We start from the raw sequence: 16,224 nt of genomic DNA, 5'->3' as shown, positions 1-16,224 counted from the left end.
GCTGGGTATCAAGCTGTGATTTGGGTGGCAGCTCAATGCTGAGCACATATTTTTGAGCAGATCAGATCTCCCTCTCAGCCTGCACACTGCTCTTGGCCCAACAGACCACCTTTTGTCCAAAGCTTGCAAGATATAACCTTTCCTGGCACCTCAGGATGCCAGTTCCATTATTATTATTATTATTACAAGTGCTGCACTGCACTCAGCTCCTGAGTGCTGGAAGAAAACCAGACACAGCTGTGAGAACAAGAAAAGCATGTCTGTATCATGCCAGAGAACCTGCAAAACTGTTGCATGTGTCTGACTCAACCAACTCAGTCAACAGCGATTTCAGTTTTCGATTCCATTTTAGAAAGTGTGGAGTTTCTCAGTCCTGAATCTGTGCCAGGCACTGCAACAAAACCAACCCTGCAACTGAAGCATCAGTCGGAGCATTACAGCCTGTCATCAGCATATGGTAGACAATAACATAGCCATGAGAAACTGAAGCTAGAGGTGAAGTATCATTCCAGAACACAGCACTCTCTGAAAAGTAAACACAGCAGATGCACTGGCTAAAATCTGCTACCAAGGTGCTGCAGAGCCATCCTATGTTTAAAAGCATCCAGGTGAGACTTCACGGTGCACATCTAAAGATGGGTGGGAAACCAAGGACATCAGAAAGCTCAGTACCAGCCAAGACGAAGGCGCCACAACAGATAGCACACCAAGCTTCTATTTCTGTGGCCAAATCAAACACTTGGTGAAACTTGGAAAATATTTTTCTTGATACCGTCTAGTAGTTTTAGTGACTAGCTTTTCAAGATCTCCTGCCTCAGTGGTTACCTGAAGAATTATAAGGGGTTTGCAGGCTTATTAGGTCGTAAAGGAGACAGTTCTGCCAGCACAAGAATAATAGCTGGTATCCTAAAGACAACAAGGTCCCGCGGATAACGCGAATTGGCAGTGATGTATCTTTTTAACTACTCTTTCCATCGGCACTTTGGACAGGTTATGTCAATTGCTGCTCCCCGGAAAATTATGATTTCAAGGCAGCTCTCCCAGCACAGAACATTTGTTGAGCTCATCAATACAGTGCAACCACTGAAGGTGTGAATTAAGCGCTGTATCGCTGCACCCTCTGCCTGAGACAACAAGGGAATAAAGCGGTCATCGTCTGTGCTTCCCAAATGTGAAACACGTTAAAGACTACCAGTATTTATGAAAATCCCCGTATTAAATCCCACCTAGCAAACAACGGGGGAGAGCAAACGTCCCGGCGATCCTTCCCCGGCCCCCCGCTCACGGCTCGGCTTTGCGGAGCCCGTGCCGCAGCAAAGGCTGGAGCGCCCGGAGCTGCCCTGTGCCCGGCACACTCGTCCCCGACACAGCCCCCTGGCACAGCACCGGCCTCGGAGGGCAAAACGGTCACACAAACCCTCCTCCCCGAGAAGCCCGAGGTGGCCTCGCCCTGCCACCAGCACCCGGGACCGCCCGGCCCCGCCGCCGCCGCCGCCGGGGCTCCCCGGCCGGCCGGACCCGCACCCGCGGCCCCCACTCACTTCTGCCCAGCGCCTCCGCCTTCCACTCCGTCTCCTCCACCGCCCCGTAGCGCCGCATGGGTCTCTCGGCCTCGGCGCTGGCCGAGATGGACCTGCGGAGCTCCATGGCTCCGCTCAGCCCATGCGGCGGCGCGGGCGCTGCGCGGGGCTCGGCGCTGGGTGCGCGGCGCGGGGCCCGCGGGCGGGGGGCGGGCAGGGCCCCCGGCACATGCTCAGTGCGGGGCCGGGGCGGGGGAGCCGCCGCACAAAGCCCTGTCACACCTCGCACATGCTGCACACACGCCCCGCCCGCCCGGCCCTGCCTCCGCTCGGGTGGGCACTGCCCGCCCCGGGGATGCTGCGCGGAGCTCCGCGCCCGCGGCTCGCTGCACTGCCGCTGCCCTGCCCTGCCCTGTCCAGCGCTTCTCGACCCTGCCCAGCGCTGCCCTGTCCAGCTCTGCCCTGCCCTGCCCTGTCCAGCGCTTCTCGACCCTGCCCAGCGCTGCCCTGTGCAGCTCTGCCCTGCCCTGCCCAGCGCTTCTCAGCCCTGTCCAGTCCTGGCTCGTCCTGTCCTGCCCTGTCCAGCCCAGCCCAGCCCAGCCCAGCCCTGCCCTGCCCTGCCCTCTCCTGTCCTGTCCTGTCCTGCCCTGCCCAGCCCAGCCCTGTCCTGCACTGTCCTGCCCTGTCCTGTCCAGTCCTGTCCTGTCCAGCCCAGCGCAGCCCAGCCCAGCCCTGTCCAGCCCTGTCCTGTCCAGCCCTGTCCTGTCCTGTCCTATCCTGCCCTGTCCTGCACTGTCCAGCCCTGTCCAGCCCAGCCCAGCCCAGCCCAGCCCACCCCTGTCCAGCCCTGTCCAGCCCTGTCCTGTCCTGTCCTATCCTGCCCTGTCCTGCACTGTCCAGCCCTGTCCAGCCCAGCCCAACCCAGCCCAGCCCACCCCTGTCCAGCCCTGTCCAGCCCTGTCCTGTCCTGTCCAGCCCAGCCCTGTTCAGCCCTGTCCTGCACTGTCCTGTCCTGTCCAGCCCAGCCCAGCCCAGCCCAGCCCAGCCCTGTCCAGCCCTGGTGAGCTCTCCTTCCCCGGTCGCACCGCTCGAGCAGGGGGGAGTTCTCAGCTGCGCTGGCTGCCAGGGCACGGCAGGACTGTCCATCTTGTGGCCGGTGCAGCGCTGAGCACATTTCTAACCTGAGCAGCTGGGGAGTAATGGTAATATCCACAGACACTCATGGCTTTTGCAGACTAACACATCTCAGACTCCTGTGCATGCAGCCTCTGGCTTTCTTAAATGTCCCGCACTGACTGGAATGACACTCATTTCAGAATCACGTTGCCAGAAGCCAGAGGACAACATTCAAACAAGTGATGAGATTTTGCGTCTCTCATTTTTCATCAGCATGCTGCTTTGCTGCTTATGCAGCCTGCTGGGAATAAAGGAAATGACTTTGCAGGAAGCACAAATGTGGCAATTATTATTGTTATTGCTAAGTTTTTTCTTTTATTGTAGGGGAGGTTATTTGGATGAAACCCCTGAACGGCATTTTACAATTGGAGACTACCTTTCCTAGTGAGATCACATTGCACTTTACTGTGAGTGGGATCATTTCTGACACGAAGACAATGAAGCAGGAATTAGGCAGGTTGTCCAGTGCCTCACAGCAAATCGGGGGTTTATCACTTTTTGCCTCATTCATAAGGAGTCCTGGGGTACTCTGGGTGAAAACTGGGAAAGCTCATTTGTTTGTCACCTACTTTTGCCCGCAAAGTCTCGTCCTTAATCATCAACACTTCAAAAATACCACCTCTGGAATCAGATTACTAATTGGACCGGCACACATTGATGCTGTTGTGTGATCAATTCGATTTGAGGACTGCTTCACATGCTGGAGGCGAGAAAACCTCCACATTGCTTTTAAAATTGTAACCGAAAAATTGTCTACTTGTCTTCCTGAGAACTGGAATTAGCCAACAAGATGGGCTGGACAGTTTTAGGACATCTTCAGGGCACTCTGATTTTTCTCTGTCAGCTGTGCTCCCCGGAGATGTGCCATGAATTGAACACCAGACGTGCTGGAACAGCTCTTGTCAGCTGTGCAGTGCCTCACCCTCACTGGCTTTGGCCTTTAGAGACAGAGCCCAAACAGAGCCGTGAGTCAAGCAGAAAAGCTGGCGGCAGGACTCTGCACAGCTGATTTTGGGTGACAGTGCAGCTGCCTGCTGGGGTGGGCTGGACTGACTCACTGGTAGAAAGGAGGAAAACAAGTGTGGGAGGAAGAAGAGTCCATCTGGGATCTGGATAAGAGTGGGATTAAGGGAAACAGGCTGATTGGGGAGAAGGGCCAGTTTTCAGTGGATCTGAGGGCTATTTAATTTCAAACCATCCTTTCAAGTTTTTTAGGTAATTACAACCCAACCGCATTGTTTAGGAGATGGGGGAGTTTTCCTAGAAATAGTTGAATATTTAAAGCTCTGCTTTTGTTAGTTTGGCTGAAAAACACCCACTAGCCAGAAACTCGGGTGCAAAGAATTTACTTACATAAAGCAAAGAATATATAAGGTGATTTCTTGTAATTAGGAAGTTTTCACCTGCTCATTTTGAAAAGTTACAAAATCCAGTGAGGTTCCGGTTCTACAAAGTGCTGCACATAAGAACAGCTGTGGAAGCCACAGTGTTGAGGTCATTTGCACAAAAGTTTTTGCAAGAGTAGGGCCCGAGTATGTATCAATTATTTGCTAATATAATATCAGCATTTTTATTTCTGTGACTCTGGAGCATTGCTGCTGCATTTGCCAGTGGAATTAAATATCTCTCCTACTGATGATGTCTTTCAGTGGACCCAGCAATGTAAATTATAAATGCATTCCTTTACTCATGAAGGCTGGTTTTCTCCTGCTGAAAGCACTGTTAATGCAGAAAATACAAAAAAAAAATCGTGTCTCTTCTCACTGCTCATAACATAATGCCTGGTAGAGAAACAGAGTTGCACTTTGCCCTCGCAGTCATTTTCCCTGACGGCTTCAGTTCCCATTTCTCACTAAATCCTGCCACCAGGAGCTATAGCTGGGCAGGAACAGCTGGCAAATCCACTCGCCCATCTCTTGCTCTCTGGCCTCTGTCAGACATCACAGATGCCCCATGGCAGACATGACTTACTTAGATTTATCTCAGCTATTTTTTTTTTGTATAGAAGGTCAGAATACACAGCACAAATTTGGGAGATGCAGCAGCGAAGAGTCAGGGCATAAATGTCTGCTAGAAAGAATAGAAACAATCCGTGCACTTCAAAAGCTGCAGTTCTGACCAAAACATTTTCTGATTTCAGAAACATACTTTGCTAAACTCTTTTCCATTTTACTTTTGTCTTAGTGAATTCTTTCTACGTTCACTGTCTTTTTAAGGTACAAATTTCACAGAAAATCTGCTCTAGCACCTGTCAGATACATTACTAATAGCATGGGTAAAGTTTCCTATGAAAGAGTCTTATTTTTGGCATTTGGAGCCAAGTCCAGTGGTATGACTGGACTGACTGTTGTGCAGGTGAGTCACTATGCAGGTGGCTTTTGCATCAGCGATGGGTGTCCATGGCTACAAAGGAAAAACAGATGTTTGAGTTCAATAAATTTAGGTGTTGAGAGAAATTGGTCTGGGCTATTTTAGACTTGCAAACACAGCAGGCAACAAGTAATATTTCAGTGTGTATGTGGGCATGTCCATTTCGAAGTAATAAACATCCTGTGCGAATTTTGCAGACACAGCAGCACACAGCTCCAGGCACAGCTCTCTCAGGTCCCGAGCCTTTTCTCATTTCACATAGTCCAAAATGTAAAGGTGACTTTCTGTAAGCTTCCATTTTGCCTACACAAGTTGGCGTCTTACAGAGAGAACTCAAAACCGCCTGCAAGCTCTGAGGCACCCAAAGAGGCTGTGCCAGTGCCGTGCTGATGAACGTCCCTATGCAGGGTCCATGCTCCATTACCCCTGCATCCTAACAGGCAAGTTCACTTCTGTGGGCCATTTCACTACTCCCCTCACTGGAACTGGAAGCTATAAAGTCACTGCCCTGACTTCTGAAAGGGTTTCTTTAGGATTTGAATTTCTCACAATATTTGTACCTGTGTTCCATTGGATTTTTTTTTTGCGGATTTCTGCCCCAAAACAGTAAGCGAAACACTGTATGGGTAATTCCCATGATGTATCAGGTGTAGGTATGAACACATAATAATTCCTTACTGTATGATGACCGTTCTGAACCAGATGTAGAACTAATACAAAATCCTTCAGTGTCATTGGCATGTCATGGCTAATCAGCTGCAGTTAACAGTCTTCGTTACATTTTGGATGTAAAAGTATGTGATGCGTGAAATGGGAGCAGCTGAACACCCTTATTAGGTAAGTAAAGGTGGTTTTTAATTCCCAGAGAGGTGTAAGCAATGGCAAAATAAGAATACCACAGGGCACCAGCCTCTCAGAGGTAGATTTTTCCAGTCCAGCACAGAACAGGAAAAAAGCAACCAAAAGTGGAAAAGGGAATCATCAAAACTTGTATTTTCTTTCCCAGATATTTGAGCAATGAGAGGAAAGCTGCTACCCTGGCAAATCAAAGAAAGAAGAATGAGGGTTTGCTCTTATGTATGCACACACTAAATGCACAGGTTAGTTACAGTAAGTACTAATTCCAGGGAAGAGTTGTAACTTAAATTACTCTGCCACCAAGTTACACCCTGTAGAAGGACACACAATTCAGAATGAAGCTGACACTTCCTCCACAGATAAAGGATCTCATGTTGTGCAGAACTCTGTGTGCATAGTTTGAGTCCATATGGGCCAAACCCTGCATTTATCACAGCCATCTGGGTGCTTATGCATTTTGGTTCTGTTGTAACTGGATAAGGCACAGTGACAGAAATGGGGGACAGTTCTCATTCCCAGTCAGTTCCCATTGTCCCAATATCTCTGGCGACTGAACTACCTGCTGGGCTAGGTATCCATGCTCCCTCTTGGTCTCTCTTTTATTCTGTCAGTCTTGAGGGTGTCAGATGGAAAGGGTGACTTTTCAATATCCCATTTTTAAGGTCTTCTGGCAGAGGGGAGCATTAATATAGGTGTCCCCTGTTCCATCACTTACACAACTCCCAAGTGCGAGCACACTGACCTGCTGTCACTTTCCCCTGTTGTTTTACAGCCCCATTTCAGGACTGGTTTTCTCTGAACACAAAAAACAAAACCACCCATCCTTCAGTTTCTGAGGTTCTCTCATGTACCTGCTGCTAAAGCAGAGCTGTCCTTGACAATGTCTTTTCTGACCATTCTTCACACCTCATTAGGCTTTTCCGGGCCCAAGATTTCTTTCAGCACAAAAAGGTGTAATGTACTAGTGTTGCATAGCAGGGAACGATACATTCTATTGTATTCTTTGCACTGAACTGTTTTCCTCTCTGGATACAAGGTGCAAGATTTTTAGGCACTACCACAATAAATTAATAAACTGGAAAAAAAGAAAAAAAAGAAGGGAAGGCGGTGTTTATTAAGGTGGATGATGTTGAAAAGTATTTGTAACACATAGAGACGTGTAATCTGCATTCTTTGTTCTTGTTTAAAACGGGTTACAGTAACTTCAGACATTGTGGACTAGCAAATGCATATGAATTCTTCGAGCAACTTCGACATTGAGAGAGGACAGACAGTCCTTGGCTGTTTAAAAATGGGAATATTAGGAAGAGATAGAAAAAATATTATCTGAGGCAAATGTGAAAGTCACTGGGATTAATACAGTGTTACTGTCTGTATTTCAAATTAGAGGTTGCACAGCAAAAAAGGGTTTGCAAATGAGCTTCAAAAATTATATAGCAAAAGGCTAACAAAGCTAAACCTATTCCAGTTTATCCAAGGAATATACAAAAAACTCTGCTTACCATATGCACACAGAAGGCTTTGCCTGCTGTACCAAGTCTTTAAATCTTGTCAGAAAGGGAGGAGACATTTTATTAAAATGTTAAGGCTAGATTGATGTGGGTAGGTAATAAAATTTCATAAGAACACATAAATTTCTTTGAGACTCAAAAGATCCTCTGTTACTTGGAAGTGTTTGGATAAGTTCCTAGAAGATGGCATTGGACTCGATATCGCTAGTTTGATTCAGGGAGAATTCTTTGCTTTGCATTACCCAAGGATTCAGCCTGAGTGATCCTTTTTCCCCCTGTTGGCCACGAAGTCTACGGAACAGAATTTTTCAACTTGAAATCCTTCCATAAATCTTCCTCCTCATTCTAAATATACAAGGAGTTACAGCAGGGAATGGAGGTGGTGTCTCTCTTCCAGTTGTGGAATATATTACTCCTTTCAGCCTCAAATCTTCTGAACCATTTCCTTCCCAAGAGCATCCCACACAAACTTGACTGAGTGAAGTCCTTCAGTAAGGACCCCATTTCTAACCTTTGTTCTCTAGAAAAGTTGTTTATATCTTTTTCCTACCTGAATTCCTCCATTCCTTCTGCAAATACATTAATTATCTAAAGAAATAATTATATCAGAATTTCGCATCTTTTTAATAAAAGTCCACTGACTTCAGCATAAGACTTTGAATATGGGAGTTCTGTTGTGAATTTATTTGGAAATGGTAGATGACTTAATGTACGTAACTAAACTCTAAAGGGAGTGAATAATCTCTGCTTAGTTTTTACTCTGCTGCTGTGTTAAGGTCTGTGACATCAAATTGAGTTTTTGCTGCATGTGGTCCATGAAGATCCCATAATAACTTTACATACGCCCTGGCTTTGTTTATACACACACGAGTTAAAGATAGACAGAGTCAAAGAACAGCATTTAATGTTTATTAAGCCTTTGCAAAAACATAGACAATTTCAGTCAACTTGAAATTCGTTATTTTAGTAAAATTCAAGTATTTCTTGCACATCTCACTGGATTGGCACTAGCAGTAGAGGCAGCAGCACAAGCAGGAAGCGCTGGCACTTACAGCGGAGAACTGGAAGGCTGAAGCTGCATAGATTTCAAAGGTTGTTCTATAAAGAGAACTCAACATATCAGATATGGTAACAGACTAGAGGCAGTTTCACCTTTGCTGCAGCAGGAACTGGTTATTTTATGCTATGTTACTGGGTGGGTGCTTCTGGTGTGAAAAAGACAGAGGCCTTCTGGTGAATTTTCCAAGAAGGATGTATTTAGCACACTAGTAAGCACAGAAGGTTCATTTACATAAAAGATTTGCAGTAGAAAAATAAAATTGGAAATTCTCATTTTATCAAATTCAGACTCCACATCTCCACAGCCATCCAGAATAACATGGAGCTGGAACTGATATAAATGTCTCTTCATCCCATTTGCTCTTTGAGGGGATCCATGACATAAAAATATCACCCGATTGCAGGCCTAATAGCTGCTGGCAGTGTGTTGCTCCTTCCTGAGCACCTAGGTGATGTATAATTCTGTTCATCATGCTGGTCGTGGAAATCTCCATGTTCAGCTGGCAGTAAGATCAGTGCAATTCCTGGAAATAGTCATGAAGCCCTTACAACTGTTTTTGAAAGGGTAGCAGAGAGACATCAGGATAAATCTTGTCCATCTTTTTCTCATTTCGTTTTTTTATTCCCCCAGGAAATTACTGAGTTGCTAAAAGAAGCAAACCAGAGTTTACGTATGTGTCAAATAGGGTTGGACTAGATGACCTGGGATGGACATACAAATGTCCTTTCCAACCTCAATCATACTGTTATTGTCTCAAAATTAATCTTCTAAGCCAAAAAGGTATCAAGAAATAATGAAGGCTCTAACTACTAAGGGATTAAGTCCTCAGTCTAAACTGTCAGAGGAAGAAAATCTTTAGAAGGTCCATTCATTTATGCACACTGAGAAACTGTCCCAATGCAGCTTCATTATTTTGCATCCTCTGGGTCTGAAATGTTTGTCAGACCAATCACTGCTCATAATTAAAAGGGAGAAAACATGATTTTTTTTTTATGTGAAAAGGGATTTGTGTTACTTAGCTGTCCAGCGCCTTAACAAGAGAAAGAGAGAAAGTGAAAGGATTATGCAGGATCTAAAGTCTACTGAAATATAAGAGCCACAGGCTTCCATTACAGGAAAGAACAGTACTTCAAGTAATAAAAGATGGAGAGAAATCTTGAACTCCCCAGCCAGAGAAACTTGAAGACAAAACAGGATTTAGCTCAAATTCCCAAGCAAAAAGTTGGCAGCACAAAAGCAGGAGCAATAAAGCACAGCTTGTATAAGCTTTTGAGCCATTTAAAATAAAATATGGACCTTTCATTTATTAGTTAGTCCTGATGAAGAAAGGCATCGGCATTATGCACATCATGAGTTATAAATTCTTGATGCATCCGGGGATAAAGTTTTACCAACTATACCCATGAAGAAAGATTTTTTTGCTCTGAGTTACAGCAAAACATCACATACTCCTTACAGCAAACCAACAGCATTACACTCTCCTTGTAATGACATTTTCCAGTTCCCTTCTCCAAGTGAATGCTATTAATCATTAAACACGTAAGGCACAAGCAGAAATAAAAATAAATAGCATCTGTAAAAAAAAAAAAGTTAAATACTTAGCTAGCACACCTTACCTGAAACTTTTAGTTCTTACTGAATAGAACAGACTTTAGAATACCAGTCTGATCCCAAAAATATCAACAGAAATAAAACACTACTCAAACTGCTTCTTTATCCTGAGGACTTCAGACACACAAGAACAGTTTAACAGCTATAGCTGTCTGAAGCATCTGCTCACTCATTTTTTAAATAGACAGACAAAATGCACTTAGTTCCTCTGGGCATTTCTATTCCTCCTGGGATGTCCAGCATCAGGGCTGCTCAATACACACTTTGTGATTCATGCAGCAACAACCAGCAGGGGAATTCAATTCACCAAAAATAAGCTTCTACAAAGAAACTACTGACACAGCTGCCAGTCACCTGAGCCTCCTTGTTACAGATGGAGAGAAATGGGCCCTTACAGGGCCCATTTCAACATACAGAGCTTAAACCAATTAGCCAAGCTGGAGACGTCCATGCCAAAGGTGTCAAAAGTCAACTAAAATTAATTCCACCCTGAGGCTGTAGGCAGATGTGATCTTCCACATCTGCCTGCACAGCTGAAGATGGAATTGCAGTGACTTGTCCATCCTGAGAGGGAAGGCACCTCCTCCACGTGCCTGCCAGCAGAACAGGCTGCGGAAGCAGCCCCTGCCTTCTACCCTCCTCCCACTGCTGCAGTCCTCTGGTCAAAGCCATATGGGCACTTTGTATCACTCTTGACCATTGGGTTATGCTAAACAAGTTGATTTTACCTGAAATAGATTGGGCAGTGCTTGCATGATCTCCTTTCCTTTCTCAGCTAAGCAGCACTGGGCTCCTACAGTGACAAATAATTGTTAGCAATATATTAAGTAGTACAGCTGCTGGCCAAAAGAATGGATATTTATAGCCTAAGCAGCCTTTGGTACGCTATTTAGACAAGACTGAGGAATTCAGACATTCCTCAAAGTTGTTCGTTATTGTTAGAACAGAGGGATGAGTCTTCTGTTTAGAATCAGACACTCTTCCAAGCTTACAAGTCAGTAAGTTCAAGGCATAAAATCCCATTCTAATACAGCAAGGGCTCCTTTACTGGTCTGATTTCAACTTACTGCAACCACAGAAATCTGCACAGTTCCTGTTTTGAGATACATATGCATATATAAAAAATACCCGTATCCGGATCTGGTCCTCAAGCTGACAAAGCAAAATCAGAATTAATTTTCACCTTCTCCTAGTCTCCTATGTATAATTACTCAGTGTCTTCTATGAATAGGAATGTTTAAAAGCCATTTGAGGAAAAAATGGAAGTTCCTGATATATATGCAGCTGGATTCTGCCATTCACGTTACCTTCCCTCCCATGTTCTTTTTCTTCAAAATTTTAATTACATCTTCAGCATGATGACTCAGCTGAAAAGAGCAGAGGAGTCGAGACTCCCATGTACCCTTTGGCCCCTGAGGAGCAAAGGAAGCAGTGGCTGTACACAGAACAAAAGCTCCCTGCAGTGCTTGGGGGGGTTCCACCATGCAAGAGCTGCTTTTGACTGACCCCAAGGGTCAATGGGCAGCACCCACCCCAAAGGGCTCTGACCAAAGTAATCTTTATTCTCCCGGCTAAGATAAAACAGGGACAAATATAGTCCAGGTTTGTATATTCTATGAAATAATTGATTTCCTATATAAATTTTCGTGTAGAATAAAACAAGTTAGCCCCATAGAAAAGTGGGCTCTACAAACACAGCACTTTTGTTTCTTCTCAATGAAACAGATTCAATGCCACTTTTTAGATATGGAATCCATTAAATTTTGTTCTGCAAAGTAATCTTGCATTGATAACAATTGTCAAGCCGACAACTGATGATTTAATGTTCTATTCCCCTTTTTCTAGCAATTACAAGTGGCTTGAAAATTAAATTACAGTTAATATTTCTCCCCAGTGAGGCAGTCTGACATGATGTGCAAATGCTTACTTTGCCCTGTAAGTCAGTTGTTCCCAGATGAGATGGGCTGACAGCATGAAAATAATTAAATGTCAATATACAACTGGCCTCTTTTATGAAAAATAAACAGGCACAAAGACAAACTGTTCCACTGCTTATACTAACCACCAAATGTTGAGATAACTGCTTATTTTAAACACAACAATGAGGCTGCAGTGTGATTTACTGACTTTCACAAATCCAGTTTAGCAATTTATAATGTGTTCAGAGCTAAAGTTCTTATTTGTCTGACGATTCTTCATCTGCATTGACCTTCTCTCCTTGGAGCCACATAAATGCTGACTTTGCTGTTCCGTCTCCACTCTGTTGGGAAAAGCAAATGAAGGAAGCCCAGACAAAGCCACAGAGCCCAGTGTAAGCTGTTCGCAGGTGAACTGGGATCAAAATGAAGTTTGACAGCTATGTTGGAAGGAGAGAGAGCTCAGTTAGTGCTCCAGGCATTGTTACCCACCCAACAACTCCACTGCTCCTCCCGGGGTCGGACACAGTGTGGCTGCACAGGACCGGGTTTTACAGCAGGGAGAGGCTCACAGAGTCACCCTGAGAACTCACCTGCACAAAAGGCCAGTACATCAGTCCTGTCTGAAAGGAAAACAAAGCATTTGTTATTCTTACGGATTTCAACCACCACGATTCATTTTTTTTTCCACGTTCACTGATGACTGAATCGTATTTGAGTAAAGTTAATAAAAGCTGTCCAATTACAAAAAGAGTCGCTTAACCTAGAGGTTGCCATTTTAAACTTGTACTCATCTTCATGAGCCTCTATGCTCGGAGTTTGTCAAACACATGATTCTAACTCATTTTAAATACAAAATACCCTAAGCACAGTTAAGTCTTCGCAGACATCTGACACCAGACACAATAAACGCATTTACCAGATGGGTGAACAAATGTTTAAACATGCGAACATTTGTTTCAGCCATTAATGAAAAATACCGCTGAACACTATTTATTTCACACTTGCAATGCTCCTTCTTACTCATACACGTAAGGCATATTTAGAAAAATCAATGGATAATTTACTCATAGAACATAAGGCTGATAGAAACCTTATGTTTTGGTAGGCTATAGTGGGCACTGCTTTTAGAATCATCTTCCATAGGAATAAAAATAATCCTTTTCCATCCTACCTATATAGTTCTACAATATGAAGATAAATTCACATTGCAATCACATTTTCTCCTATTACTTTTTTTCCTGCTGATCCATCATTCTTCTTGCATCTGAGAAACCTTTAACGTTCTCAGCTTGCTCAGTTCTGAGGGAGCACAGATAATTTTGTCTCGCATGTGCAGAAATGCAAATCAAAGCCAGCCGTTTATAGCAAAGCCTTCTTAAAACAAGGGGGTTTGTTTCTGAAAGTGAGAAGATTGTCACTGAAAAGTACAGGCTTAAAATGCTCCTCAAAGAAGGTGTCTCTGTAATTAATGATTTTAACATGCCTGCATGTAAGTGTTGTCAATAGTATCACTAACTAAACACTGGTGCGTGGGTAGTTCTTAAGACAAAAAGATTAAAAAAAACCCCCAAATCAGTGTTGTATTGTAGGGCTGTCATTCAAACAGAGCTGGGTGCAGGTGTTGTGCATATAAACGCTGTACATTTCATTTTTTAAATGGCATCATCTCACCCCTCTAGCAGCACTGCCTAACCCAAGCTGCCTTTACTTCACGTGACTGCTGGTACTTAAAGTTTCCTACGCATAATCAAATAATGGAGAGAGAGAGGGAAGGAAAGAGAGAAAGAAAGAAAGATTGATTTCAAAGACTTTATCCTTTTTTTGTTGTTGTTGTTTAGCTGTGAGATAAGCAAATTGCTTGCCTCACCTTATATGTATTCCAAAATTTCTTTTTACAGTCTGAAAAGATGTCCTCTTTCCTCTGAAGGATGCTCATACCTAGTCGTAAAATATTAACAACAATCAGAAAAAAATGCAAAAAATGTTCACATTTTCCAGTGACATCCCAGCCCTTTCTCAAAATACATTATTATATATTTGAAAGAAAAGCTGATATTGTTACAAAAATACCATTCTGACTACCTGATAGTGCTACATCAAATCTCCTCATCTATTGGCTCGACTCCCAGCACTGACACCCGAGATCAGCTGGGATTTTCTGGGTGTACAGGTGTTGCAGCACCTGTTTCTCTGCCATACCGCACACCAGCGGTGTAGTTGTGGAACAGAGAGGATGAAAGCACCTTTGGCACCCATGAGAGAGAGATTAAGGCATTTTGCACATAAGCAGAGGCTCCTTAGCCTGACTCTGGGATCTTTCTAGGTGCTCCCATGCCTTGGGGTTATCAGTATCTCCCAGTGGATACTGATATATAAATTCTTTTACTGCTATCCAGTTCAGGGGCTTTTACTATCCCTTTTCTGGTCCTTCAGATCCTGCTGGCCCTCGGACAATTCTCAACTTAAGTTGTGACATAGTTAAGATTTTGAGAGGAAGTATCTGGTGTTTGACTTCTTTCTTTACTTCATTTCTCTTCAATCACAAATGGAATGATTTCCTGCTGGAGTGATAGAATGCAGATGTCCCAATCCCAGACAAAAAGAGGACTGTCTTACTCTTACACATCAAGTTTAAGTGAAATGAGAGCATTTAATTACATTAGTCTCACCTATTAATTTTCTTATTCCCTCATCTTTATTTCTGAAATAGATACTAGACTTCTTTAAAGCATCTTGTTCCTTGTTAGCTTTTGAGATTAGCCATTAGTAGCAAGCTTTATTTCTGTGGACTCTCACAGCGGAAGCTGGTTCGCTGAACTATGGCATTTCCTGGCATTTCCAGCTGTGTTTTGGAAAATGAGACAGCTGCCGCTTGGAACTGAGCACAGCAATTCAAACAGCCGTGGATGCTACGATCCTTGCAAGGTGCTTTGCATCCCTTGTTGCTAACTAAAAGCTACGGGCCCGAACGAGCTCAGGACAGGTCTCCTTTGGTCCAGCACCCCTGATGGAAAGCTCGGAAGCGCCCCAGGCGGTTCAGCATCCTCGGGGGGAGCTGCCGGGGTTCTGCAGAGTCCCCCGGCCGCGGCCCCCGCTCCGAGCGCCCGGGCAGCGGCGTTTTGGGATGCGGGAGCCGCTCCGGGCGGGCAGGGGGTCCCCACCCACCGCGGCCTCCGTGGGGTGGACGCCGGTGCGCTGCCGGTGCCCGCCGGCCGAGGCGGTGCGGGCGGCCATGCGGTGCCGCCGCCGGCGCGGGGCTCTGCGGGCGGCGGAGCCCCCGGCACTCACCCGTGTAGAAGGCGAGGACGGCGACGGGCGCGCCCAGGAGCTGATCGCAGAGCACCTTGCCCAGCACGGCGGGCGGGCGGCGGCCGGGCAGCGCCCGCTCCAGCGCCCGCAGCCACACGTAGCTGAAGTTGCCGTGGAAGGCCAGGGCCACCAGCGCCACACGCCGCGTCTGAGCCCAGTCGGGCGGCTGTCCCCGCAGCAGCTGCTGCGCCGCGTCCCCCGCCGCGAACAGCCCCCCGTAGAGCAGCACGTTGCAGAGCCAGGGGAAGCGCCGCACGCCGCGCCGCAGCGCCCCGGCCATCGCCCGCCGCCGCTTCCGCCTCTTCTTCCTCCTCCTTCTCCTCCTCCTCCTCCTCCTCCTTCCCACGGGCCCGCCCGCCGCCTCGCCATCCCCGCGGCCCCGGAGCGCTCTCTGTGCCGGGGAGGGCCGGCTCCCTCCCCACGCCGGGCCCCGGTGGGTGGTGGATGACCCGCGGGTGACGGCAGGGCAGCCGGGCGTCAGCTCGTGGCATCGCTTCTCAAGTGCCTGTGCATTCACCCCGAAAATGTAGGTGACTGTGTCGCCTGGGCTTTGGTCTAAGTAGCACCATGGGGTCACCGTGCATTATTGCCGCAACTATGGAGTGACAAATGAGAACTAGGCACAGTTTCCTTATCATCTTTTTAAAATTATCTCCTTGTTGTGTGCTTCCATGAGGAGGTTATGGCTTTTTCTTCTCAATTTTGCCGTTATTCTGCAGCCTGAGCAGGGCCGATGCACGGCTGCTGAGCAGCAGCAGCAGCCCGTGGGGTTCCTCTGCTTTGCCCTCTGCTGCTGAGACAACGTGAGGAGAAAGCCACATGTGAGGTTATTGAAGAGAGACTCGTGTCCGCAGCTTTGTACGCACAGACCCAGTGCCACAAAGTGGATC

At 46.0% G+C, this 16,224-nt stretch overlaps 1 protein-coding gene across 3 annotated transcripts in view; it reads right to left on the bottom strand.

Annotated features, from left to right (window-relative positions):
• BMERB1 (bMERB domain containing 1) overlaps positions 1-15,614 on the bottom strand; it is a 60,020-nt gene extending 44,406 nt beyond the window's left edge. Inside the window, exons 1-4 of one of the 3 annotated variants that reach the window (XM_066198015.1) lie at positions 15,314-15,614; positions 13,893-13,963; positions 12,616-12,645; positions 8,337-12,462 (exon numbers count right to left, since the gene is read on the bottom strand). In XM_066198015.1, the coding sequence (XP_066054112.1) occupies positions 12,283-12,462; positions 12,616-12,645; positions 13,893-13,963; positions 15,314-15,614 (582 nt within the window). In that variant the 3' untranslated portion in view covers positions 8,337-12,282. Of the gene's footprint in view, positions 1-1,541; positions 1,725-8,336; positions 12,463-12,615; positions 12,646-13,892; positions 13,964-15,313 lie in introns of those variants that run through there. The other 2 variants (XM_066198016.1, XM_066198013.1) reach the window with 2 other exon arrangements.
• Between the last annotated feature and the right edge of the window lie 610 nt (positions 15,615-16,224).

This window comes from Chamaea fasciata, unplaced genomic scaffold, assembly GCF_029207755.1.
Source record: "Chamaea fasciata isolate MVZ Bird 193981 ecotype frontalis unplaced genomic scaffold, bChaFas1.0.hap1 SCAF_16, whole genome shotgun sequence".
Taxonomy (NCBI): domain Eukaryota; kingdom Metazoa; phylum Chordata; class Aves; order Passeriformes; family Sylviidae; genus Chamaea; species Chamaea fasciata.
The sequence above is the reverse complement of the archived record's forward strand: the minus strand, read 5'-3'. Positions and strand labels throughout refer to the sequence as shown.